At 45.1% G+C, this 25,889-nt stretch overlaps 2 protein-coding genes across 6 annotated transcripts in view; one reads left to right on the top strand and one right to left on the bottom strand.

Annotated features, from left to right (window-relative positions):
* The window catches only part of PDXDC1 (pyridoxal dependent decarboxylase domain containing 1), a 31,696-nt gene extending 14,131 nt beyond the window's left edge, over nt 1-17,565 (top strand). Inside the window, exons 7-23 of the mRNA XM_061991742.1 lie at nt 1,643-1,711; nt 2,178-2,256; nt 2,985-3,069; nt 3,717-3,765; nt 3,877-3,978; nt 4,177-4,302; nt 5,593-5,643; nt 6,773-6,836; nt 8,174-8,262; nt 8,944-9,049; nt 9,995-10,166; nt 10,806-10,924; nt 11,815-11,936; nt 13,936-14,028; nt 14,122-14,218; nt 14,900-15,004; nt 15,750-17,565. Coding sequence (XP_061847726.1) covers nt 1,643-1,711; nt 2,178-2,256; nt 2,985-3,069; nt 3,717-3,765; nt 3,877-3,978; nt 4,177-4,302; nt 5,593-5,643; nt 6,773-6,836; nt 8,174-8,262; nt 8,944-9,049; nt 9,995-10,166; nt 10,806-10,924; nt 11,815-11,936; nt 13,936-14,028; nt 14,122-14,218; nt 14,900-15,004; nt 15,750-16,012 — 1,791 coding nt within the window. The 3' untranslated portion in view covers nt 16,013-17,565. The remainder of the gene's footprint in view (nt 1-1,642; nt 1,712-2,177; nt 2,257-2,984; nt 3,070-3,716; nt 3,766-3,876; nt 3,979-4,176; nt 4,303-5,592; nt 5,644-6,772; nt 6,837-8,173; nt 8,263-8,943; nt 9,050-9,994; nt 10,167-10,805; nt 10,925-11,814; nt 11,937-13,935; nt 14,029-14,121; nt 14,219-14,899; nt 15,005-15,749) is intronic.
* NTAN1 (N-terminal asparagine amidase) lies at nt 13,614-25,538 on the bottom strand. 5 transcript variants are annotated; one of them, XR_009818355.1, is made up of 10 exons: nt 25,398-25,538; nt 23,691-23,793; nt 23,541-23,606; nt 22,839-22,947; nt 20,578-20,741; nt 19,421-19,474; nt 18,776-18,873; nt 18,250-18,363; nt 14,399-14,755; nt 13,614-14,285 (listed from the first exon to the last, which is right to left on the bottom strand). XR_009818355.1 is itself a non-coding variant. In XM_061991744.1 (10 exons), the coding sequence occupies exons 1-10, from the start codon at nt 25,476-25,478 to the stop codon at nt 17,904-17,906; spliced, it is 933 nt and encodes a 310-aa protein (XP_061847728.1). In that variant the 5' UTR covers nt 25,479-25,538; the 3' UTR covers nt 17,794-17,903. The 5 variants fall into 5 exon arrangements, 4 of the variants coding, with proteins under 4 accessions (XP_061847730.1, XP_061847728.1, XP_061847727.1 ...); XM_061991744.1 differs by lacking the exons at nt 13,614-14,285; nt 14,399-14,755 and adding exons at nt 17,794-18,083; nt 21,819-21,892 and having other exon boundaries at nt 20,578-20,631; XM_061991746.1 differs by having other exon boundaries at nt 13,614-14,755.
* Between the last annotated feature and the right edge of the window lie 351 nt (nt 25,539-25,889).

Below are 25,889 nucleotides of genomic sequence, written 5' to 3'. Positions count from 1 at the left end.
AGTGTGTGTTCTGCAACAAGGATCCTGTGGGAGGAAGAGACATTTTCTGAATATTCCCAGTGAATGGATCTTACATGCCAGCTGCCTTTGGTTTAAATGAGGGATTGTTTCTAGGCTGCACTGTGCTTTGCATAAGCAGTTGGTCATAGTGAAAAAGTCCTGTGCCCAAACATACTGGGTTTCCAGACACTTAGTTACTGCAAAATTTATACTGAATGCTGTCCCTATACTCTTATTTTCAATCAGCATTATCTTTTTTGTCAATGGGAAACAGTTAAGGAGGAGGAAGTATGCTGTGCTGATCCCATTTCTTGTTTAGAGTAGCAAGATTACCTCCCCAGCCCAGCACTTTAAAAAAGCCAAACTTTTCCTAATTATGTTTCAAACATAATGTTTTCTGCCAAGTATTTATTTACATGAATATTTGTAGATTTAAGTAAGCTAATTGAGGCCATATACAGACTCTCCTGTTACATTCCTAACATTCACTGCACTGGTGGTATTTTCCAGACTTAACATGTGTTGAAATGAAGAGTCAAGTTCTTAGGGTCTTTGTTTTTCAAGTCCTTGGAGAAGGCAGGCAGAGGTATCACCATCTGATTCAAAATGTAGACTGCAGAGAAATAAAATGGTATCTAGATGGAACTTGTCTTGGCCAAAATGACTTGGAAAGAAGGTGGGAAATGTTGATTGTAATAAGTTGGTGTCTTTGGTGAGCCAAGTGTTGCGTGTAGTTATTGACTGAAACTTTGTGATGTAAGAGATACTGCGAGGAGTCAGTGTTTTCAAGAGCTTTTTTTTTCTGAGTACAGAGTAGATTCTGCTAATAACAGTGCTGCCTTTTCTTTTGTTTGTAAGGAACCCTGTCCACATTAGGTGATCATTGCACTTAAAAGCGAGAATGTTTTATCTTAGATTTTGAGCAGCAATGTGTATTGCAGAGCAGATCATTGCAACTGGGTAATCAAACACCCATTCAGTTTCTGTTAAGTCAGAGGATAAAACCAAATTAGTCTGTAACTGTAGTTCTCTTAATGTACTGGATTTTCTGTTCAGTGATGAGGATGATCAACTGCATTTCACTTGTCTTCTGAGTTGAAGATCAAAACTTTAGAGACCTTGATTCCCCAGCTCCCCCTCGTGTTAATGATACAAAAGTGATCTGGAATTTACTTCCATACCAAAAGAACTTCAGACTTACCAGCATGAGTAGTCAGTCAGCTGATTATCATCAAAGCAGGCAGAGTGTGGTCTGCCCAGCAGTGAAGGGACTGTAAACCTCCAGTGGAATATGGCCCATGCACAAAGCATCCATTTGCTTATAGGGTGTAATAACTGCTGGGATTGCCAAGGAAAAGAGAACTGAGTTCAGGCTGTTGTATGAGGCAGGGGTGTCTCATCAGGAAGTCTGAAGGCAGTTGACATGTGAACCAAAAGTTGACTCTGGTTTTCTCTAATTTCTCTGATGCTTTCTTTTCTCTGCTATTCATTTGCTTGTAAGTTTTGGCAAGAAACTCACTTTGTAATGTAACATCTAGGGTTTTTACTGTCATGTTTAGTGGTTTTGCTGCCACTCTGTATTTCTGTGACTGCTTGCAATGAGGATGTCTGGGTTGCTGAAACTGCATCGTTGTTATTGCAGCTGGGGTTACCCCTTTCGTGCATGTGCCGTGTGCCTTGTAACACTATGTTTGGATCTCAGCACCAAATGGTAAGTTTGTCTTCCTTAACAGCTCTTCTAGATTTTTTTGTTTGTTTTCTTGTTAAAAGCCTCATTGAATGAACTTCAAGTATGTTGTTAGGCAACACTTATTCGTGTGCTTTCTTTTTCAACTCTTAAGCCTTCTCTGTTATAGCTGCACGTAGATTCAAATCTAAAAACCCACCAGCTTATATCTTCACCTTGTCGTTTGCAAGATGTTTTTAATGGCCTATACTAAGGTGCTTTGTGGTCAGAGGTACATTTACAATGTGGTGTATTTTTCACAACTGCTTTATCTGACCTTTGCCTTTGAGAAGAAGAAACTGCAAGCTACAAACAAAAACATGAAGAATGTCTTCCAAAACTTCAGAATGCTATCTGTTTTCCCTCTTCTTTTTTCCAGTGCAGCAGAAAGAATTCTGTATTGTTTGACAGACATTTATAAATACCTATCTTTTCTTCTTATTGATAACAGGATGTTGCTTTGCTGGACAGAGTGATTAAAGATGATGTTGAGTCTGGAAAACTGCCTTTGTTGCTTGTGGCCAATGCTGGTAAGTGCTATGGACAAACAATAACAAAAAAACACCCTATTTCATGAATATAAAATCCAAAATAAAAATGAAACAGCTTAGTGGTTGTATGTCAAGATATATTAGGAAATAGCTTAATGACCACACAATAATTACCTGTCTAGAGAAGTTTTTATTTAACTGATTCAAAGTTGAATTGTGCTGCTACACTTCTGCTTATGCCAGTTGATGTGACTAGAACTTATTTTAGTGGCTCTAAGTCTTTTGTTGAAACTCAGTTTCACAGTAACACTTTGGAATTGTTTGATGGATGTGCTCTCAACTTTAGCTTTAAGGATTATATTTTTCTTGTCAAACAGTGGCTCATGAACAAAATTTGTTGTAAGTATGAATGGACTATTACTTGCAGATGTCAATCTTGGTTTATTCCCTTTAGTTCAGGTCATACTTTCGATATGTTAATGTCTGCATTTGTTATCTGAGGCTGCTGAATCTTAGTGCCTAGGACATCTAATTTTCTACATATTTTTAACATATCTTGTCAGTCAGAACAGGTACCTTTCTTTTTTGTCTACAATTCCAATTGCTCATAAGTCACAATGAACCAGATATGAATATCGTGTAGAGGGCTCTTTTTGAACACCCTCTTTCTTGCTCCTGTTTTGACAACAGTGCAAGAGGTCTTTTTCTGTAGAGTCCTAGTTTGAATGCTGAGCCTTTGTCGTTGCCTTTTTTCTTTTCCCACAAAGGAACACCAGGTGCTGGGCACACAGATAAACTTGGCCGCCTGAAGGAACTCTGTGAGCAGTATAATATGTGGCTCCATGTAGAAGGGTATGAAACTTGACATTTATTTCTGTATAACCATATTCATTAAAAAGTCTAACTAATGGACAGCACACAAGATGACAGCTGACCAGCTAGTAGAGAGCTGTAGGACCATCTTCATTTTTAGTCATACCAAGTGTTTTATGAGGTTATAATTTTGTCACTGTGTGAGACACAAATTGTTTCACATATACAGGAATAATTAATGATTATAAGTAAGAAAACCACTGCAAATGCAACATGCAACAAACCTGGGAGGAGGATTAAGCCCAGAGGAAAAGAAATTCCAGGAGTCTAGATGATGTTAATGAAGCCCCTAGTGGCTTAAGAGACTGGACTAGGGACTGTTTCTGCTGGTATTTCATTGTGTAGTGTTATATTTGTATACTGGTTATTTCTGATACCAAATTGATACTGAATTACGGGTAACACTTGAGGGAATCATTTCCCCAAAGGCTGAAACTTTTTTAGACTGAAAAGGATTCTTACTTTTGAGTTACACCAAGGAGCAACATCTACTGCATTGTTAATGAGAAATATAGGAACAAAAATTACCTCCCTTTACACATCAACATGAAATATTTAACCTGAAATGAAAATGCCATCTCTTAATATATATTTAATATAGTTACAAACCCACTTTCTTTTTCTAGCGTGAATTTGGCAACTTTGGCTTTGGGTTATGTCTCCTCTTCTGTACTGGTACGTTTTACTGTATCTACAAACTTAATAATGTGCTCTAGATGTTAAGGTCATGATCTAATTAAAAGAAATATAGATGGCTTATATTCTGCTTATTGTAATACACTTCAGGCTGCTACAAAATGTGACAGCATGACTCTTACCCTGGGCTCCTGGCTGGGTCTCCCAGCTGTACCTGCAGTGACACTTTACAGGCATGAGGATCCATCTTTGGTATGTTCAGCTTCTCAGACGTTATTCTCAAGATCTTGAAACATTAATTCTGATTGTGAAGTGTCTTGTTCTTCATAAGCATCTAAATTACAATTTGCAAAAGCTCCCCTGTTCAAGCTGTGAGATATCCCATAAGCTGGTGAAAATGGAATTGTTGGTGAGAGGTTAATGGTGGCTTGTGTTTCTCTTCCTCTGTAGTCCTTAGCAGCTGGGCTGACATCGAGCCAGCCCGTAGAGAAGCTCCGGGCACTGCCACTGTGGCTCTCCCTGCAGTACCTGGGCCACGATGGGATTGTGGAGAGGATTAAGCATGCCTCACAACTAGTAAGCAACAGCTTGTTGGCACATTGTTTATGGACACTTTGCTGCTTTGAGTATGAGTTGGAGACTGTTCTTAAGAATCCTTACCGTAGAACTATACAATTTGAGTCTCCAAGCAGAAACAAAGCTCAAATGGCAATGGTAGTACAAGGAATATCCAGGTGGCTATCACAGATCACCATTGCACTTGGGAATGTTTTCATAATAGCTGTTGATGCATCCTTTTGATTGCTGGGACGGATTGCAGAGGGATAAACTAAAAATACTGTGGCTGTGGACAGTATATTGGTTCATGTTGTGTTACAAATTATGAAGGCAGAGCACAGTATTTGGGGAAGGGATGTGCTTTACTGTTACATTGTGGGTACTAACAGGTTTTTTAATTGTCATTACATAATATTTGTTCTTTCTAAGCAGTGAAGTAACAATCATTTTTTCCTGTCACGTCTCTATTTTAACTGTATTTCTCAAAAGGTGTTCAGAGAAAGACTTCCTTATTTGGCATCATATTGATTTAAAGTAATTGTACATTATAAATGCCTCATAAAAAGGACTTCAAAACATTTCTTCAGATACAGTGACAAGTGCACTGGTTTTGAATCTGAGTCCTTACCCTAGTAAAATTTAAGGTCCATTGTAATGGCTCAGTTAAAACCTTCATTGTTTATATGCAAAATAGTTTTCCTTAAAGTTAAAACACTTATAAAAGATTCAAAGAAGGCAGAACAGTAATGGAAAGTTTTGGTGATGGTTACTGAAGAAGCTATTGGCATGAAAGACCTTAAAAGTATCAGTAGTCATTAAGGTTTTGTAGCATCCAAGATTGATCTTGGCTTTTGTAATAGTCCATTAATAGTCTTAAACCACAGTGTAAGGACATCTCTTCTAAGGCAAATAATTTAAAAGCCACCATAACCACTTGGTGTGGGAGCTTGGAGAAGGTTAACTCTTCTGCTGCACACTGTGCTTTAGTCAGTCAGCAGAACTGTAATGGCTCTGGGACTCTGTCAACAACTACACCAAGGTTTTCTTTTAATGAAAATATTTTAAAGATGTAAAACTGAATTTAAGGTGAAATTTTAAAATTAAAAGTATTTTAAAAATCTTTTTGAGACTTTTTTTTAGTTCCAGAACACTGTAACTTTACAAAGTAGAACTGGGGGGGGGGTTCGAGGGGTTTGTTCAGAAATGGAACTGGTGGTAATGACTATGTAATGTTTTTCAGAATAACATTCAATTTCTAAAACTACATTTGTTTGTTTCTTTTGTCTCCCTTCTGCTGTGACCTTGTAGAGTCAAAGGTTGCTGGAAAACTTGAAAAACCTGGATTTCATTAAAACTTCGGTACAGTCAACGTTTGGCTTTGGTTTGATAGCTTAGTCTTTGCTTGTTAAATGATAAGAATAACTTCAATTAAAAACCCAGTGTTTTAAAATATTACTTAAATCCTGGCTACTGGTTTAAAACTTGGAATTAAGTTGCTAATTAAGTTCTGGTGTTCAATGAAATTGTGTGGCTTGGTTATGCTAGATTGTATCTGTTGTGTGGCTGTGTACTTGTGTGCTCAGTGGAACTGACAGAGCAACATCCAGAAATTGTTCCCAGAGGTTCATTGAATTCCCCTTAAAACATGGATTTGTGCAGTAATACATTTCTGAAAGCAGTTTCCATAAGCCTCTAATACATTCTGGCTGCATCTTACCCAGCTGTTGAGATGATGTTGTGAATCCTGTGAAACCGTGTGCAAAAATTAACCCAGATGAGAGTTTTAGAAATGACATCTAATGTATCCACTCCAAATTCAGTTTCTGTGAGATGTCCTGTTCAGCAAGGTCAGGTGCTTTTACTCCCCCTTGCCCCCCAATTTGAACTGACACTTGATGTATTGCAAACGTCCTCAGCTTAGTTTTCTGAGGCAATAAATAATTTGTGGATCATTCTGGGTGACAACAGCCATTTCAGTAAAAATTGCTTTTCCAGGACTATTAGTGGCCTTGAGAGTTCAAGTGACTTGTAGTACTTCTCCCTTCCACTTAAACAAATCCTACATTTCACAGTCCCAAAAATGCAGCATCAGATTGCCTCTAGGAGGTGCCCAGTCCATTTCTCCTGTCCCCCAAACAAGCTCAATTATAACTTTGTGGGGTTTTTTTTCATGTCAATATCTGAAAATACTTGTATTAAATAGTTCAGTGTATTTGCTTTATATGAGGTTTCTTGCTTAATAATGCTGGAATGTTAGTTGTGCACACCTGAAATCAATACAATTCTGCTTTAACTGAATAGGGACTGACTTTCCTGTGTTTACAGCTGTGGCTGTTTACATTCCTAGAGTTAACTGCTAATACTGAGGCAGTGTGAACATTGCTACTGCTGCCAACCCAGAATGATGAGCTTTGCTCAGCAGTCTCAGCACTTTCACACAGTGTTGCATGAGAAAAAATGTCTGGGTTTTTTTCTTCCTTTTTTAAAGGTTGAAGATGAACTGAGTTCACCAGTGGTGGTTTTCAAGTTCTTCCAGGAGTATTCAAATAGAGGTATGTGATTTATTTAAAAACACTATCAAAACCTCCTCTCTTTTTAGTTTCTTGAACTACTAACTGGCCAGATGAATGTGGTTAGGTGAAAGTTCCATAGCGCGTTTCTCTTGTGCAACATGCTTGTAAACAGCTGCTGAATGGTGTTTGGAATCTAGTGCCAGAATCCACATGTGTGAGCCTGTATTTTTAGATAACCCTGCAGAGTTTGAAATTTTTACAACCAGTCATTATCTGCCTTCTTGAGTGAGGAGAGATTTGCATGTGGTTTTGATCTTGAGAGAGATGATGGAAGTCTCTCATAAGCTGTAAGCTGTGAGTGTGCTGATGGGGCAAGATCTTCCTTGGTTTTGTTCAGGCTTTCTGTTCCCTTTAAACTTTAGTGGCTAGTTGCAAGAACCACTTCCCTCTGTTTTACTGATTCCCCTTCCTGTTTGCAGTAGTTGTAAAAACAGCAGAGCACTCAGAAAGAGCTGTGGAAGGACTGTCATGGGTATACACTAGCCACGCAACATGTGGGCTGAGCAGAGTGTCCTTCTAGACATGCTCTCCAAGAAAGGGGATTTTTGTCCTCCCAGTTACATGAGTGGATTTGTCCTCTGTTACATCAGAGGATATTGTTGTGCAGTTTGTATGTGCACACTGAGGGTGAGGGTGTGTGTGGCTGCAGTGAGGCAAAAGGCTGCCAGAAGGCTTTAATTGGTTTTCATTGCCTGTGGATTGTTTGTGTTGGGCATGGGGGAGGACTGGGTTTGGTTTTAAGCTCCTCAGTGGTTGCACTCACAGAGTAAACCATCCAGATCAGGTGACTTGGTGAATTGCTTTGGACGTTGATGCATTTATTGGAAAAGCTTTACTGGGGAGAAGTCGTTGTTATGGTTGTGTGTAAGATGTTTGGTCATTTCTGCATGTTGTGTGTGTATCATGGCCTCTTAAATCCTTAATATCACTTTGGTGTGGTTCAAAACAGTAACCATTACAGCTTGAATAAAAAGGTAGCTGAATGCATCAAGTCAAACATTGCAGCCTGCTGTGACAGGATTTTGCTTTGTGAAAACCTGGGCTTTATTTCCATACCTTGAAATGGAGAGAAGTATTTTACTGGTTCTTTTTAAAGGTAGCACATCAGCTCTGTTTCACTTCTACTATTTGCTGTGTTCAACATACCTTTAAAAAACAATACGTCCTGCTGGATCTGGTTATGTCCAGTACATTGTGTAGATGTGATTTCCCAGCACCTGGGAAAGGTAACTGTCTTGTATCTGGATTTTAGGTTGCCTTTTGTTTAATTAAGTAAATAAAATCCACTTCTGTGATTCTTGTGTCTTTGGATTCAGACCAAACCTCACATGCTGCACAGGCCTCAACTATTCAGCACCCCATCATAAGCAACGAAAGACACGTTTATGACGCTTTCAATCAGTGGGTAAGAATGGATGCCTTTTGTCTTTAGGGGGGAAAAAAGTGACAGTGGAATGCTTCCAGGAGTTCATCAGTAATTATAAAACCTTTGGTAGACTAGTTGGATAGTTATTTTTGACCTGATATTCTTTCCAAACGACTGGGCATCTGGGATTTAAAGATGAGTTTGCTCTGGAGCAAAGTTGCTTTCACATTTGTGATGATTTACATGTAATTGATAGTGGAATTATTACTGCATCTGAAGATGGTGGTAGTGGATGTTTGGGTTTTTTTGCTTGGGTCTTGTGGGAATATGTGAAAACTTCAGAGCTCTTTAATCAGCTTGAGACTTTATTGACAATGACTCTGTGTTCAGCAATAGACAGTCTTTCTTTTCCAGATCTTCAGAGAATTCATTCTGCAAAGCTGTGTTTGCAGAGAACTGAGCACCACAAGTTTGGATCAATTGCCATATTTAATGACAGGGAAAATTCTGCAGAACTTCCTTACTTGTGGGACTTGCAGCTCATGCTGAGGTTTCAGTATTTTCAGTGCATGTTGTACCACCACCAGCTGTGTTGGCACCAGAAGTGCTTTTGAGCATTGCAGGAAACTTGAGCTGTGGTTGCCCTGAGCCGTGGGCAGGGTGGGTGGCTGCAGGAGGTGACTCCCTGCTGTGTGTGTTTAACTGTGCCGCTGCCCACAGGTAGGAGAGCAGCTGGCACAGCTGGTTCCTGCCAGCGGAGTCGATGTGGTGGAACTGGAAGATGAAGGCACGTGTGTGCGGTTTAGCCCACTGATGACCTCTGCAGGTAACATTCAGCCACTTGTCAAAACAGGGACTTGCTGCAGAATTGTACAGCAATCTCCTGGTGTAAAAGCAGATGCTCAAGAGACTCTTTAGTGTGTTCTCCTATGGTGAGGGTTTTCTTAGGACTGTCTTGGCTTCATCATTCAGCTGTGGGTAGCTCAGCTGTTGTGGGTGACACTGCCTCACTACAGTTAGAAAGGAAACAGGAAGGATAAAGCATCTCTACCTTTCCTTCTCTCCCAAGATGCTTGACCTTTCTACTCAAGCATTTCAACACTGAAATGGTGCTTGTGTTCAAAATATATTCACTTCATTATTTACTAAACCTCTAGGGGTTGCTAGACTTATCTTTCTATAACTGTGGTGGTGGTGTTGATATTATTATTATGGAGGGAGGTTGTGACTAAAAATCTGGCTTAGAAAGTGTGTTAAATTCCATGTTTAAGCCAGCACTGTGTACATACTTCATTTAGCCGCACAGATCAACTTGCAGGGGTCAGGTTGATTCATGGTATCTCCCTTTAGCACGTGTGGGGTGAGTGGCTCAGGCTATCAGAGCACTGGACGCTGAGTGAGAGGATCCTGGTGTGCCCAGGAGACGTTTCAAAGAAAATGATGCTTTGTTTTAAACCAGCATGGAAGCTAATTAGTGATCTGTTTGGCTGTGGGAAGAGGAACTTTTCTGATGCTAGCTACTGACATGAGGAAAAAGGGTATTGTCCTTATCAATTTGTACATCAGAAAATCCTTTTCGTTAGCTTTAACTTTTTATTACATCAAAACTAAGAGAGCTTAGGATTTGTCAGATAACTGAAGAAAAACCACTGTTACATACATCAAGATATTTCAATACTACCTGTAAGGTATGGTTGACTTACAGAGTGACTTCTTTACCTAATTCAGACATCTCTGTGAGGCCCCACACACTAACACATCAGCTCTTCAGTTTTAGGAACCGAAATACAAGATGTTGATCAGTTAGTAGACTGCTTAAAAATGAAGATACCAGTTCTGACAAGTACACTGCAACTGAGAGAGGAATTTGAGCAAGAAGTGAGAAGAACAGTAGGCTTGTTGTACATTGAAGACCTCAGCTGGCCAGGACTGGGTGTTGTAAGGTAAGCTTGCTTCATTATTTTGTTCTGTGTTCGGATGGACTGTGCACTAACAGAGTGGAACACGTGGGCTCTTCAGTGCTGATTCAGGTCTATTGTTTGCTGAGCAGCATCTGCCTTTGCACCCAGGTGAAGCCTTTGGGTGCTTTTTAAAAGTTGTTTGATTTTTATCTTTGTAATTTCTTCTCAAAGAAAATCTGAGGAGCTGTTACAACAAAATTAGGACAACAGCTGTCACCTTGGAGAGGCAGCACGTGGATCTGTGAGATGGATCCGTAACACACCGGTGCAGCATGCTGTGTGTAGCCAAGCAGCACGTGTGCTGTCATCTGTTACAGGATTCTCTGAATAACCACTTCAGAAAACCCTTCAGGTGTCCGTTCTGATCCTCTGATACAGTCATCTGGGAAGGATTCTGTATAGTCAAGCTGTTCCTAGTGTAATGAACACATTACCTAGAAAGCTGTATGTTAGGTTTGCAGCACCCCAAACCCTCTGATGACAAATGCCAATTAACTTGTAGAGCCAAGCTCCCATGTTCCGAGATTCTGGGTTGTTAAAACGTGTAGAAATGTGCTCAGTGTGTGCATGTTTTTGTGTGTACTGCAAAGTGCAGTTACTTTCTTGTGGCTTGGTTTGAAGGTACAACTATCACAGTGATGGGAAGAATGGTGACAAACAAGAAAAAGAACTAGAAAAGATCAATACAGAGCTTCTGAAAAAACTGAATGAACTGGAGTCGGATCTTACGTTTTCTTCGGGTAACTGCACTGTTTTAAAGACTTCTGCTCATAGTTCTTTGGCTGTGTTACTGTGGTTCAATAGGCTGTTTGTACAAAGGTCACTGTAGTGCAAAATTACCCTGCTGCCTTTGTGGTCATTGTAGGTACACCACCTGTAACCTTGTTGCCTCCTCACCCCTCTTTCAGGTGGTACATGTTGAGCAGGGTGAGCAACATGCACTGGTGGCAGAAATATGCTAGTGAGAAGTGACATACAGCAACTAAACCAAAAAGGGTCTCTTTATCAGGAAAGAGTAAAAGCTGTGGTATTCCTCCTGTGAGGAGTAAAAGAGCTGTTCCTCTTGGCAAATGGAGCCTTCTCAGGTGGTGCCGCATCTCATGCCAAGCTGCTCTCGCTCAAAACCCACTGACCAGTTTGCTGCTTCCTGGGACTAGATTAAAAGCTTCTGATGACTTTCATGATCATTAGCAGCACTTTCCCACTGACATAGTGCCACACTGGAGCTGAAATAATACTCATTTGCTTAGTCAGAACTGCTCTTTTACTACTCAGGTTTCTAAAGTTAAGGTCCCCCTGCAACTGTGGAACCAAGGAATCTGTAAAAGGCAGAAAGAGACAAGTCTGAAATTGAATCAACACTGATATTTACTAGGCAAGTCCCTGGCTTTGTAACACATCCACTGTGTTTCTTGTTTAGGTGGTGTTTGTATTTTTTGAAAGGTCTCAGGACTGAGCTCTCTTAGGCTGCAGAGCTTGAACCTGTGCAGGTTCTGCCCTTACTTACAGAAGTGTATCTGTGTGTGTATTAGGATCTCCAGATTCACAAGCAGGAGTGTTACACCCATTGTGATTGTGTTTCTGTGCATCACAAAGCCTTGATTGTCCCTTTGGTTGTTCCCTTGCCCAGGTCCTGAATTCGGTGGGCAGAAGAACTGTGTTTACATTGGCATGGTGACTGAGGATCTGGATGTGGCTGAGTTAGTTGAAACTATTGCAGCAACAGGCAGAGAAATTGAAGAGAATTCAAGAGTATGTATCAATAAGTCACACAACATTTCGGCACCTTTTCTTTTTCCCTTCCACATTGGCTTCAGGACATGGTTTTGTTCTTTGTGAAAGTAAAAGTTGTACTTGCCTACAACAAACTGTGCTGTTTACTGTGGGAGCAGCAATCTGTGTCCACAGGAAGAGAACTTCTCTTACAGGATGATGATGTTCTGAGGATGTCCTCATTTATGTTCATGGTCCTGTGCTCAGCAGTTCGAATGGAAAACTTTCATGCTACTGAAATGGGCTCATTTTACCACTAAAATTTAAGGCTTCAAAAAACCAACTGACTAAATAAACCCAACCCCAAAAGCCCACAAAAGGGAAGGTGGCAGCTGATTGTGAGTATTTCTCATCCCTGCCAGATGTGCTGGGGCTGAGCTTGTTTATACAGCTGCTTTAAAACAAGACTGTGTCCTGAAGTGTCTGAAAAATAATAAATTGGTGACTTAAATGACAGCAATTACAAATTACTGAATGAGGTAATAAAGCTGCTGATGCAACTCCTTCTTGTAGAAGCATTTACCTGATCATTCTTCAGATGTTCTCTGAAGCACAATTCCTGAATGCCCTGCATCACAAATGGATGTCTGTCCTTTCATTGCTTTAGTGCTGGGCATTTTATTTCCTCATCTGTAGAATAACAGGAATCCTTGCCTGTTTCTGCCCATGGGAATGTGATGATTTTGGCAATACCTTTTTTTTTTTCTAGCAGTGTTTCCTGGGGCCTTTCTGCCCACTCTTTACTCCTTCTGCTGCTTTGGGGGCAAGATGAAAGATGGTTTGCCTCTAGAAGACCTTCAGGTAGTTGAGAAGTTAGGAACTGAATGTTGGAATGTGGGCCACTGATCCTGAAGCTTCTAGGGAGGAACAAAGAGCAGTGGAGGACTTGGAAAGGTGCAGCCCTTGGACCCAGGCACAGTAAATCTGTGGTTCTGAAAGGATCCAACACATGCAGAACCAACCTGTGAGAATGGCACTTGCATCACGTAGATAAGTGATGTTTGGTGCATGAGGGAAGCTTTAGGAAAAAATGACTCCAGTATCAGCAAGCCCTTGGGACATGCAGATGAGTACACTGAAGGCAGAGCCAAGACTGCAGACAGACATCTTGACTGGACCAGAAAACACGCTGGTTCTTCCTTGTTGTCTAAACACAGTCCAGTTGCGCTCCCTTCTGTAGTCAGTACCTGGGGCTGTTTAGCTTGCTGTGGTGGGCAGTTCCCAGCTTGTCTCTCCCCCAGGGAAAAGGAGCAGCTCCCTCTTTTTCCTGTATCCAATGGTAACCCAAACTCTGGGCATTTTAGAGGAAATGCTTCCATGTGCCTTGTGCAGCATTAAAATCTATATGAAGTTGTTATGGCATTTGTCTTCCCCAGGACAAAACTGGGACTTTGGGTTTTGACTTTTTGAGTTTGTCCACTTCTTGTCCCTCAGCTCTCCCAGCAAGCTGCTGTCCTTTGCAGGGTGGAACATCCCTGATGCTGGCACGGAACACCACAGGGAGAGGATTGGTGGTTGTGTATTCAATTTGAAAAACAAAGCTGAACCTAGGTTGGCCCAGGCCTGGTTAGGCTGGTGTTAGGCTGCCTGTGGGGCTGCTCTAAGTCCTGGATACTTCTAGAGACCCAGCAAGTCTATAAACCTCAGAAACACCCCCATCAGATTCAGCATCTGACAAACACTTGAGTGCTAAGCAGATCTTTCAAGAATTTGGGTCACAGTAGAAGAAGTTTTGAAGTAGAAGAAAAATAGGTACCATTTCTGTTTAAAATGACACTCTGTCCTCTGGGTATACCTTTAAAAATCCTGCAGTCAGCATGTACATTCTTTAATTTACAATCTCCACGAAATAGTGACGTCTGGAGTTAGAAAAGTGCCTACCATGATTACAGCCTGAAACCCTGAACAAAAAAGTCTAAAGTAATATATATCACTGTAATATATCATATATAATAACACAATGTCTGTTCTTTATTAGCTGTTGGAAAATATGACTGAAGTGGTCAGAAAAGGGATACAAGAAGCTCAACTCCAGCTTCAGAAAGCCAATGAAGAACGGCTCCTGGAAGAGGTGAGGCTGGCAACATTTGCTATCTGGTCACTCGAAATCACTTGTCTCAAGGTGGGCAGCTCCTTCACCAGCCACTCTTTGTGTCCTTTGCAGGGGCTGCTACGACAAATACCTGTCGTAGGCTCTGTGCTGAACTGGTTTTCTCCATTCCAAGCCTCTCCGAAGGGAAGAACATTTAACTTAACAGCAGGTAGGAGTGGGGGCAGCTGCAGCCGTGGTACTGCTGGTTTTACAGCTGTTTCCAGTTGTACATCAACCTGCAACACACTTATTTTTACGCTGATTGGACTGAGTGACATAATCCACCCTTAGGATGTAAAAGAAGGTGCTCTGTTGTTTCTGTAACAGCCAGGAAAGCAATTCTTCTAACCTTGCTCCTACAGCTTCACTTTGTTCTTGCACGTTGAGGCAGTTTAAAAAAGCTGTTCTCACACACTGCCATTTCTGAAGAGAGGGATGGTTTCTGTGACTTTTGGCTCTGTATCTGCAGAAGTTTACTGTTGCTGTGTTTATAAACCACCTAAGGCAGCAGGGGAGCCCAGGGCTCAGCATCCTGCTCCCCATCTCTGTGTGGGTATCCTCTCTGCTGGGTTTAGCATCTCTCTGATTCTTGCTGCACCAAGGCTCAGGGCAGAGAACAGCAATACTTACCCATACTTACCCTGGTAGCTGGATCCCCCTCCACATGCCCTACCCACGAGCTTGCAGCTGGGAGCGTGTCAGGTGCCTAGTGGAGAAGGGAAAAAAGGACCAGAGTGGGGCAGGGCTGGGGTGTGTGAGGGCAAACTCTTCAGCTGTGTCTCAGTGCTCAGACAAACTTGTGTCTCCTTTGTGCTGTATTCAAATTGGGTTATTTTCCTTTAACCTGCAGGCTCTCTGGAATCCACAGAATCCACATACGTATCCAAAGCCCAAGGAACAGGCACTACTCCACCACCAACTCCCACTTCCAGCCTTGCAAAGCAAAGACTTCCTGGTAAGTTTCCACATCTTAAGTTTTATTTCTAAAACTTGCTAAAGCCTCCTGCCAGCCAGCTGAGCTGCACGACACAGGAGGACCCACATCATTCTCTATCCTTCCTAACATGTGGAACTAGAGCTCATCTTCTAGTGCCTTCAGTCTGCCTTAAAAACCTTCCTTTAAACATGCCAGGGAGCACCAACCTGTTGTTACCCATTGACTGACTCCTGGCCATCAGGTCTGGAATATTACCAGGTTACTGAGTTGAAGGATGAGCAGGGAAACAAGGTAAAAGTGACATCAAAGTGTAAATGATTTGTAATTGTGTGTTTGAGCACTTGCATTCCTGCTGCTGCCTCATTCCTTGTGACAGAGTCACTCTCAGGTGAAGATGTGACACCTCTGGCATGGTGTAGCTGCACTAGGAACTGCTGTGGGTTTGACAGCTGCCAACACCAGAACTTTAACCCTGTGAGAGCTGGCTGGCTCCCAGCTGCCATTGGGAGAGCCTGAACTCCTTGTGCCCGGGACTGGCAGCAGGGCAGTACCAGTGTGTGCCCAGGAGACAGCAGAGCAGGTGCTGTGGCCTCGTACACCTCCCTGACGGTGAGGAGGGGCGGCTGTGCAGGGTCACACTTACCACCCACAGGCTCACTCTTTGCAGCTGTCTAGATCAGGTCTTGTCTCTGCCACTGGCCTGGTGCACAGCCCCTTGTGTACCTGCTGCCCTCATGGCTCCTGTCCCCTCCACACTTCACAGGGCAGAAAATCTTCAAAAGGTCTCTAAGAAGCTCGGATGCGTTCAGTGAGACCAGTTCTGTCAGCCACTGTGACGACCTGGAGAAGATGGAGCAGAGAGGCCCAGCTCTGTCCCCCGGCCCAGAGCCAGGACCTTTGGAGGCAGGAAAGGCAGAGGAGCAGCAGGAGGTGGCCCAGGCGGCACCAGCAGAGGCTGTGGACATTCCGAGTGACCAACCGGCACACGACGGCTCCGAGGGAGAGGAACAAGGGCGTCGGAGATAGAATCCCGGGATGGATGTCAGACTGTGCGGACAAGCCCGTGCCTGGGGCAGGGTGGCAAGGGCGCAGTGAGACGGGACCAGCGCCACACCCCAGTACAGGAACAACTGCTGTCACTTAGGAACTGGGGGTTTGCACAAATAGAAATTCCCCCCGTGGGACAGAGACTTGTTGTACACTCGCTTTAATCCTCTACATGTCAGTGTCACCAAAGTACTAGTGCAATTTATTAAGTGCTCATCAACATGTGTGAAAGCCAGGGGCAGTGACCCTTCCTGTAGGAATCTAAGCATGCTAATAGTTGCTAACGAGCCCATCAGCCATACACCCCATGAAGAATACACCTGCACCCAGTAATTATGAAATGATCTTATGTTCATATACTTTAAAAACAAATCAACTGCCAATCGTTCACCTCTTTAAAATTCACTTTAGCCTCTCCTGTGAAACATCTGTGGAACTCACACCAGCTCTGGTTTGCTGCTTTTTTTTACCATTGAACCTTCCCAGGCCCTTGTGGGGCTGGCCGAGGGGACGGAACATGCAGCTCCCTCCTGGTGGCCACTGAGCCCCTCCTCCATGGGGACAAAGTAACCAGTTTGGAGCCTCTCGGACAGATGGTGCCTCTGCCCCCTGCGGCTGGGGCTTCTGCCACTGGGAAGGAGCCCCAGCACACCCTTCCTTGCCTTTGCACGCCAGTTACATGCCAAATGCTATTGCACACGTTCATGTAGTGTAACTGCAGTTCTTTCTGTTGTGTATTTTTAAAGATAGTTGTAGTAAAGCTTGGACAAACCAATACATTTGTGATGGTTTCAACACTTATTTTTGGAATAACAGTAACTTACCTATGGTAGGAATTGTACAGACTCAAATGATAGAGATTATTTACACTACAGCACAACTTTATGTCAAGGACTACTTACCGCAGGAGCCAAGCTCCGGGTCAGTCAAAAGCTAACGTGTCCATGTCTCCCCCACTAAACATTCCTAATCACTTTCCTTCAAGTTTTCAGAGGCTGCTGTGGGAAGGAGCCCTGGGACAGTTTGCTGGCCCCCTGGCTGGCTGACTGCAAAAGCCATCCCAGCCCTAGAGACCTGGCTACAAGCACAGGAGTTGGCTTCACCAGGGCTTTGGGTTTTTTACCTTCCCCCTGCAGGGGCTGCAGTGGCAGCAGGCCTTGCTGAGAGTAGCTGAGAACTCTGGGGTTTTGGAATTGTACAGTCACTTGATTTGACTTTCACCTTCTAGATGCCGTGGGCTGGGAGGACAGGAACAAGGTTAATTTTGCTGTTGGGGTAATTAATTGGTGTAAATCGAGTGCAATTTTTTTCTTAAGTGCAAAACTAATGAAGTTGACTGGTCTTCCTGGGTGGTTCCTTTGGTGCAATGAAGTTTGTTACTGAGAGTGATTCGCTGGGGATGAAGTTCTCCCCACAAGGATTAATTTTTAATGTTTTTTATATTTTGGAAGTGTTAAAGCAGTAAGTTTTGTTGGAATGAGCTTCATTCTTTAGATACTCTCTGAATGTTTCAATAAAGATTCTTCAAATTATTGCTCTTGCATTAAGTTCTTGTTGAAGGGAACTCCCCCACATTGTCATGAGCTTGAGGTGTGACTTTTGCACACAGAGTGGAAGAAAAGTCCACACCTCCCTTCCCTTCTCCCTCTCAGCACTCCTCCTGCTCGTTCTCTGTGCCAGTCAAATTCCTGCCTGAAGCCAAGGCCGGCCTTGACAGGAGCAGCCGTTCCTGGGTCAGTAATGCAGAAAAAGCAAGTTGCTTCTGGCAAAATATTTTATTTGGAAAAGCACAGGACCGTGGTATCTGTGAGCAGCAACCTGCTCTCTGCAGCAAACTGCTCCTACAGCAGCTCTGGGGGTTGGTTCCAGGTTAGATCTTGTCAGAACAAACCTGTTCCCACAACCCCTGCTGGTTTTTTTTGTAGATGCGAGGTTTCCTGTCGGGAAACAGGGAGCGAGATGGAAAGGGGTGTTCTTTTAAAAATGTCAATGTAGATCTAATGTGGGAAACAAAGTGAGGTGGCTCAGCCAGGGGCGAGGTGGAAAGGTTCTGAAAAACAAGACAGTAGCAACAGCTGCTTGACATTCAGAGTTCTCCATTCTTCTGCCTTGTAATAGATTATTCCCCACCCCCCACAGCAATGCACTGGGAAAAGCCGTGACAGACCCTCCCCCTCTCTCCTCTGCTGGAAGGCAAAGAAGTGGGTTTCAGGTACCTGTAAGATCTGTTTATCATCTTGTTCCAACCAGAAGTCCACGTGTGGGAAAGGCCTCCAGAAGTAAGGCCCGATATGGAGTTGTTCCCTCCGTGCGTCGTAGATGTTGGTGAGCTGTAAGAGCGCGGGGAGCTGGGCTGAGAGCCCACAGGCGCAGGCGGGACCGCGGGGCCGGTCCCACCCGTCAGCTCCGCTCCCCCCACCGGCAGCAGCTGATCACTCTGACCGAGGCGCCGTGAACCTGTCACAACACACCCAGGGCTGATGGGCGCTGCCGGGCTCTGCTCCCACGACTGCCTGCGCTGACAGCCGTGAGGCCGCTGTGCTTCCTCACCCGGCTCTACCCGCACAAGGGCGCTGATCTCCACTGTTACCCTTTGCCTCCCCTCTTCCATCTTCCTCACCTGGTCTGTCACTGACAGAACCTACCAAAGCATGTTTTCCTCACCCTTCTGAGGTTGCATTCCCCCTCCCTGGTCTCCCCTCCCAGCAACCCCCCCTTTTCCTCCCCGTTCCTTTAACTCACAGGCGCTCCTGTTAAAATGTGGGCTGAACGCAAATCCTCATCCGGCCCTTTCTCGGGGAACGTGGCAGGGAAGATCTCTGCTGTTTTAACATTTACAGCTGGTAGGAAAGAAGAGTGTATATACAGAAGCAGTTAATTTTTACCAAGCACGTGTTTACAATGACCACATCCCCACCATGACTGTGGCAGGAGCTTTAGAACCCATCACCTACTCCTACTTCTCAGTGGCACTGGCCCTTTGCCTGGCAGAGCTGTGCCATTTCTACCCATTTTGCTTTGGCAGCATTTCAATATCCCAGAACAATATTTTCAAAGATGCTGAAACTAACTGGAAAAAACACAGGATGATCAGTGAAAAGAAGGCTGAATTCTGACCCCAATGGTTAGTGCAGCAGCTTGATATTGGCAACATCATAAAAACAGTTAAATGAAAACAAATCTGCCTGTGTCTGTGCACACCACTTCCATGTGTGCATCCACACAGCTCTGGGACCACAGGCAGAGCTCTATTTCTCCCTCTGCCTCCAACAGCAGCACATCACTTTTAGGATGAATTCAGCTAGTCATTAAAAACAGCCCCTTTGCTGCTGGAATCTGAAAAGCAAGCCAGTTCCAAAACAATCGCTGAATCTGGATCTAACTCACCTATGCCATAAATGACTGGGAAGTGAATATCCTTTTCTTCTCTGTCATTCAGTTCTGTAAGGCAAAAAAAAAGTCCAACTCAGAGGGCTTTGGATATTCTTCTGAGCAGGATTCATTGACTTGTGTGTTGGCACAAAAGAACAGATCTGATGCTGCACAAAGACCGAGGAAAAACCCAGGGAAGCCCGAAAGAAATATGGAGAAGGTGGCAGAAGTCAGTAACAGCTCACTTGGGGCTGCAGTAGGATGCTTTACGTCCCACTGTATGGCCACTCTGGCCCTCTGCCACTGCCCTTCCTGGAAAACCACAGCACAACACTACCCCGATGGCAGGTGCCAACAGCCCTGAAATGCAGAGATCATGGGAATGTGACCTGAAGGTGGCACACAGACATCACTGCTTCCTTCATGTGACACCACACACACCCAGCTAACCACAGGAGCTTACGACTCCATCTGTCTCTGCAGGGAGTCCAGTGTCACAGAACCAGCCAGCTGGTGGGCTGGAGTGCTGCAAGGGCCGAGCTCAAGGGCCTCAAGACAGTCAGGGACAGAGAATCACAGAATCTTAAGGGTTGGAAGGGACCTTGACAGATCCTCTAGTCCAATCCACCTGCCAGAGCAGGGCCACCTAGAGTAGGTCACACAGGAACTTGTCCAGGTGGGTTTTGAATATCCCCAGAGGAGACTCCACAACCCATCTGGGCAGTTCCAGTGCTCCCTCACCCTCACAGTGAAAAAATTCTTCCTTGTATTTCTTTGGGACCTCTTATGTTATAGCTTATACCCATTGCCTTGTCCTATCATTGGACATCATTGAGAAGAGCCTGATTCCATCCTCCTGACACCCACCCTAGCTGCCCATGGGGGACACACATGCACATAGGGCTTGTGAGGGACACACAGACACGTTCCACAGAGCAAAGGTCAACAGCTGCATGTCAGCAATGCCTGGTAAGGAGCAACTCTTCAATGTGTTGTCAATTCAACATCACCACAATAAAACTCAACACTGCTACCAGCAATAAAATTAAAGATCCTGAAGGACTCATGATGTTCTTTGTCACAGGACAGAGAAAAGCCACATGTGAAGAGAGCCCTGCACTTTGAGTTCAGTGACCAAAGATACTTCAAAACTCAAGGAAACGGTTTCTTACCTGTCACGCAGAAAGTCACTAGATGAACATCATCTGTTTGCAGATCGAAGGCTCCTGCAGCAACAGGGACAGCAGCAGCGTGTGAGAGCGACAGGGGCAAAGCAGGTGCTGTACTGAGGCACAGGGCCCCGAGTGCCAGGCACTGCGGGGCAGCACCTAACGCCCTGTGCACACAGAAGCAACACAGCAAAGAGCGTCTCGCACGTTTGCTTCAAACTAAGTTCTATAAACTAAAGCCCCTTCTAGTTATGACTAAACAGAATGGTAATTTACAGAGTTGCCATTTGTAATAGCAAAAACATGCTAAAAGCGTGTAGTGATGCTCTCTCCTTACTGACACTGGTTTAGCTCAGCATCACATCTGCTTCAGTTCACTATACAGTTAACAGCTTAGATTTAAACACATTTTCCTAAACTGTCAGGTATATAGTGAGCAAACCCAGCCTCTCGTTAGCTGGACATCGATTCTGCCTTTCACCATCCCACACTACACAAACATGCATCTTTGTTCTGGAGTTCTAATAGCAATACAGTGTCATTGTTTCAAACTGGATGCATGAAAGATGCATCAGAAGGTTTGAAAAATACACTATCCAAAACGCTTTACTCTGCACAGAGCACTCGTATGACATGTAACACAGAACCACGAGGTGCAACGGCCACGAGGGCACAGCATGGGACCTTTGTTGGTTCTGGTTTCCTTATTCCCTTGGCCACTTCCCTCCAACCCTTCCCCGTTCAGTGGGGCCAAGGCCTCTCCACCTGCACAAGCCCAAGCACTTCCAGGTAAGCGTGTACTTTACATTCCCAATTTGTTTGTAAAGCATATCAATTGCTTCTCTGGACTACAGATCTTAGATACAGCACCTTTCTGCACACACTTCCAAATGGTATTTTTACCTCATGGCATTAAGGTACAAAACACACAGTAACTGCCCAAGATGAGGCAGCGTGTGGGCAACAGAGCCAGGCACCAAGCCCAGCTGAGCTGCTCCTGACTCCCCACGCTGGTGTGAGCACGAAACGACAAGTAGAGACCCTCCATCCCCTACCCGGGCCAGGAGTGAGCCTCAGCAGCCCAGCCCCCCCTCTGCACCAAGTTCTCAGGCAGAGGAAACACTCTTCAAACCAAGCCCAGATTTATTTCCACAAAAGGACAGGGGCTCAGATGACAAACAAACTTTAACTCAAATCCAGTCAGAACTTTTTTGGACATGAGAGTGGAAAAAACGTGAACTTACTAAGAAGCTGATTAGTAAGTTTTTGTGATAATTGCCTATCATCATTGAAACCTCCAACTAGGTGCACTTCCAGCCTAACAGAGATGGAATAACAGGAAACAGCAATTAAAAAGACATCCCAAAGTGAACAGCTTAATAAAATAATCCCCAGCCCAAAGTGCAAAGCAATCATCGGAGAAGCCTCACTTGTTACAGTCACATGCACCAAGCTGGTTTGCGTTACATGGCATGTTATGGCAGTTCCATTCTGAAGACTTCGAGGGTTACCCAGGAAAGAGCATGAATTAACACCTGAAAGGGACATTATAGGCATGCAGCTCTATCCAACCAGTGGCATCTCCCATGGTCAGCACCTCTGTTTTGGACTGAATTTAGGAACCACCTTTCAATTCCCAAGAAAGCGTTAAATAAACATGAAGATTTTTGTTCCATGATGCCCTCACAGCTATTCTGGACCACACAGCAGGGTTCCTCTTTGAGGAGTGTCTGTGTAAAGACAAGTCGTGAGGTTTTAGAGACCTTATCTTCTAATTTTGTTGATTTTTTTCCTCTTATGAAAACTACAGAGGCAAAAACCTCTGCATTCAGAAAGACTCTTGTTTGCTAAATTCTGTTTCAGAGCTTCTTTTCTTTCCCCCCCACACTATTTTTATTGCTTTTAATGCGGGACTTCGAAAAATCCCAGATAGATTCTCAGATCTCAAAAGGAATTTACAAGACCAACAGTCTGGAAGGAAAAACACAACATAAACTCAAAACCAGTTCTTTCACACATCTGAAACAAAAGTTAACTGGGGAACAGTAAACAACCCTTGCAATGGCATTTTACAAAAGACACTCCTCAGACCAGAAGCCTCTAAATCATCATCAAGGAAACAGTTTTCATGTGACACGTGGTTCTTCAGGTACTTCCTGTCCAACTACCTTGCCTGAACCCCATATAATCACACAGGAGGTCCCCATCTTACCAATTGCAGTAACCTTTGTGAAAAACAGCAGAGAAGAAAGAGCAGAGCTGACCTTCCCCATCCTGCGGCGTCAGAGAAGGACTTCACCGCGCTCACAATGAGGGACACCTCGGCCTCCGTGTCGGAGCCATCGCAGTGTGTCAGGCAGGTAGCTCCGCTGCCTGAGGAGCACAGAGGACACCCTTAGTTAATGATGCTGTTTCATGAGGCTGCTGTGTCACCGCAACTGACAGCAGGAACAGTTTGCGCTGCTGTAGTAGCCAAGTGTAGCCTCCACCGCCACCTCAAGACAGCAGCCTCCAGCAGAAGATAAGGGCTGACTGAATGAGGCAACGAGCTCTTGGCATGTCCCACCAAAACTCAAGTAAGGGGTACAAGCTCCTCTTAACCATGACCAGGCAGTGTCTCTAACACCAGAAATCCAGACACTGAGCGAGGATCTTTCCATACATTCTGCCTCTGTTCCCACCAACCCCTGCAGGCCCAAGCTGCTGGCCACGGCCAAGCTCTGCAACTGCCACTGGCCACAGCAGCTTATCAAGATGAGGATCTGCTCACTGAGCAACCAGAACATGGAACCTCTGATGTGGAACATGCCAATGCTGTGAACAAGCCATTCCATTAATGTACCACGTGACTTTCTGAGATTTGAGTTTATACAAATGTCACTTCAGTTTGGTTTATTAATGCAGCACAAGACCAGTGCATTACTTCAGGGGGTAGAGGTGTTTTTCTGAACGCCTGTTAAAGATACCTGTGTGTCGGAGCACAACTATGTGGCAGGTAGTCGCATCATCTGATCCAAGAATGGAAACAGAGCCTATTTTAAAGGAGAGAAACACTCTAAGAGCTCCACTCTTACAATCACTGCTTCAGTAGAGTAGATGTTTATGTTCCTACGTACCATCTTTAGGGGTAGTTACTGCAAATTCTCTCTGCTGGACATACAGAAGACCTTTGGGTTCCACAATCTGAGCAGGCTGACTTCTCAGAAGTTTTGCCTTTTCCTAAAGATAAATGATAACAGAGGCTAGTGTCTGAACTCTGAGGTGTATCCTGTATCACCTGCCAGAAACATCACCTCTGAGAAGGAAAGGGATCCAGGTAAGACACACAAATATTCTGTAGCATGCAGCATCCTAAATTTTGAGAATTGTTGTTTTCCTGACACTGATTAGTTAATTTGCAATCCTATCATTCCACAGACATACAAACCTCCTTTCCCTGCTTTATAGGTGATAAAACAGAGGTACAACAAAAAACAACCAAACTTGGCAGGAGGTTGGGACATCCCTTTTTTCTGTAGTAGCTAGCAACAGGACAAGGGGTAATGGGATGAAGCTGGAACACAAAATGTTCCACTTAAATACAACAAAAAACTATTTCACTGTGAGGGTGAGGGAGCTGCCCAGGGGGGTTGTGGAGGCTCCTTCCTTGGAGGTCTTCAAGACCTGCCTGGACATGTTCCTATGTGACCTGATCTAGGTGACCCTGCCTCTGCAGGGGGGTTGGACTGGATGATCTCTGGGGGTCCCTTCCAACCCCTACCATTCTATGACTGGCAAAGATTACATTAGGCAATACTAGAACTGATCTTGGAAGTTTAATGCAGAGAGGAAAGTTTTGATATGTAGAAGTGTCAGTCTTGTACTGCCACAATTCAGTATATTTATTCAGTATTTATATTTATTGCTGTTAAGTAGCTTCCTTAGTGTATGGAAAACCCACATTCCTGGGCTGTGACTACTGCAGTGCTCTGTCACAGAGCCACTGGATAGGCAGTGGATTTCCACCCTGCAGCTCACAAACACTTCAGAGTTTTATCAAATTTACACCAATTTTCTGCAAAACCACATTTTCTATCATGAAGCACCTTCTGATGAGAAACATCTTCCCAAACCTATCTGCTCAGTGGTTCCTGGCTGAAAGTCTGCCGTTAAGATGACATCATTTATACACTGAATTTGAGATAAATAACTGCCTAAAAGTTACCATCTTGACTTCTGTCCCCAGGTTTGTTACTCCACAGCGCTGCCCAGCCCGGCGCGCCCACCGTCCAGCCCCACACCACTAATCCCGTCTGACACACCGACGTCACTTGTGCTCACTGCGCGGGGGCTGCGGCGCTGCCGGGCCGCCTCAGCTTCGGCCCGGGAGCTGCACCAGCCCGGAGGCTGCACCAGCCCGGAGGCTGCACCTGCCCGGAGGCTGCACCTGCCCGGAGGCTGCACCTGCCCGGAGGCTGCACCTGCCCGGAGGCTGCACCTGCCCGGGGCCGCCTCAGCTTCAGCCCGGGAGCTGCACCTGCCCGGGGCCGCCTCAACCTCAGCCGGGAACCTGCACCTGCCCGTGGACCACTCCCTCCCGGGAGCTACACCTGCCCGGGGCCGCCTCAACCTCAGCCCAAGAGCCGCAGCTGCCCGGGGGCTGCTCCTGCCCGGGGCTGCTCCTGCCCGTGGACCGCTCCTGCCCGGGGGCCGCCCCTCTCCGCCCCCCGGTTCTCCCGTCCGAGGCGCCGGGTTCCCTCTCGGGCCTCCCCGCCCGCGGCCCCTCACCAAGGCGTTGCCGGGCAGGCCGGCCCCCGCCGGCGGCCCCCGCGGCGCCTCCTCACCTCGAGGTGCGGGTAGGCGCGGATCACGTCCCGCGTTGGCCAGGCCAGGTCGATCCGTTCCCCGTTAACGAGCAGCGGCATGGCGGGGAGCGCCCAGGCCTGCGGCGGGAAGCGGCGGCTCCGCGCTTGCTCCCGAGGGCCGCGCCGGGCGCCGCCGCGCGGGGCGCTGGGAAACGGCGGCGGCGGGGCCCGGCCGGGCCGGCGGCCGCTGCGCGTCAGACGCGCACACACGAACCACGGCAGCCGAAACCCCGCTGCAGGGATTATCTGACTTCTTACAGAAATCGGTTTGGAAAGAAACATAATAAAGTCCCAAGTCTGCACATAACCCCACCACGTCACTGTGCTTCAGCCTGAAGCATCAACCGCCAACCTGCAGTTTGAGACAGTCTCACAGACCACAGTTTTCCCTTGCAGACCAGTGATTTTTTCCCCAGTAAAGGAAAGAATCGTGAGACAGGCAGTTACATGCACTCCACAGGGAGAGAGGAC

The sequence above is a fragment of the Colius striatus genome, chromosome 3 (assembly GCF_028858725.1).
Source record: "Colius striatus isolate bColStr4 chromosome 3, bColStr4.1.hap1, whole genome shotgun sequence".
Taxonomy (NCBI): Eukaryota; Metazoa; Chordata; class Aves; order Coliiformes; family Coliidae; genus Colius; species Colius striatus.
The sequence above is the reverse complement of the archived record's forward strand: the minus strand, read 5'-3'. Positions and strand labels throughout refer to the sequence as shown.

What these genes read in the sequence shown, in the direction of transcription:
- NTAN1 (XM_061991743.1), bottom strand. Translation starts at nt 25,478, where the DNA reads ATGCCGCTGCTCGTTAACGGGGAACGGATCGACCTGGCCTGGCCAACG. An exon ending in GCGCCTACCCGCACCTCGAG is followed by an intron (nt 23,794 to 25,397) that starts GTGAGGAGGCGC and finishes ATTTATCTTTAG; the next exon opens with GAAAAGGCAAAACTTCTGAG. An exon ending in AGTTGTGCTCCGACACACAG is followed by an intron (nt 22,948 to 23,540) that starts GTATCTTTAACA and finishes TGTGCTCCTCAG; the next exon opens with GCAGCGGAGCTACCTGCCTG.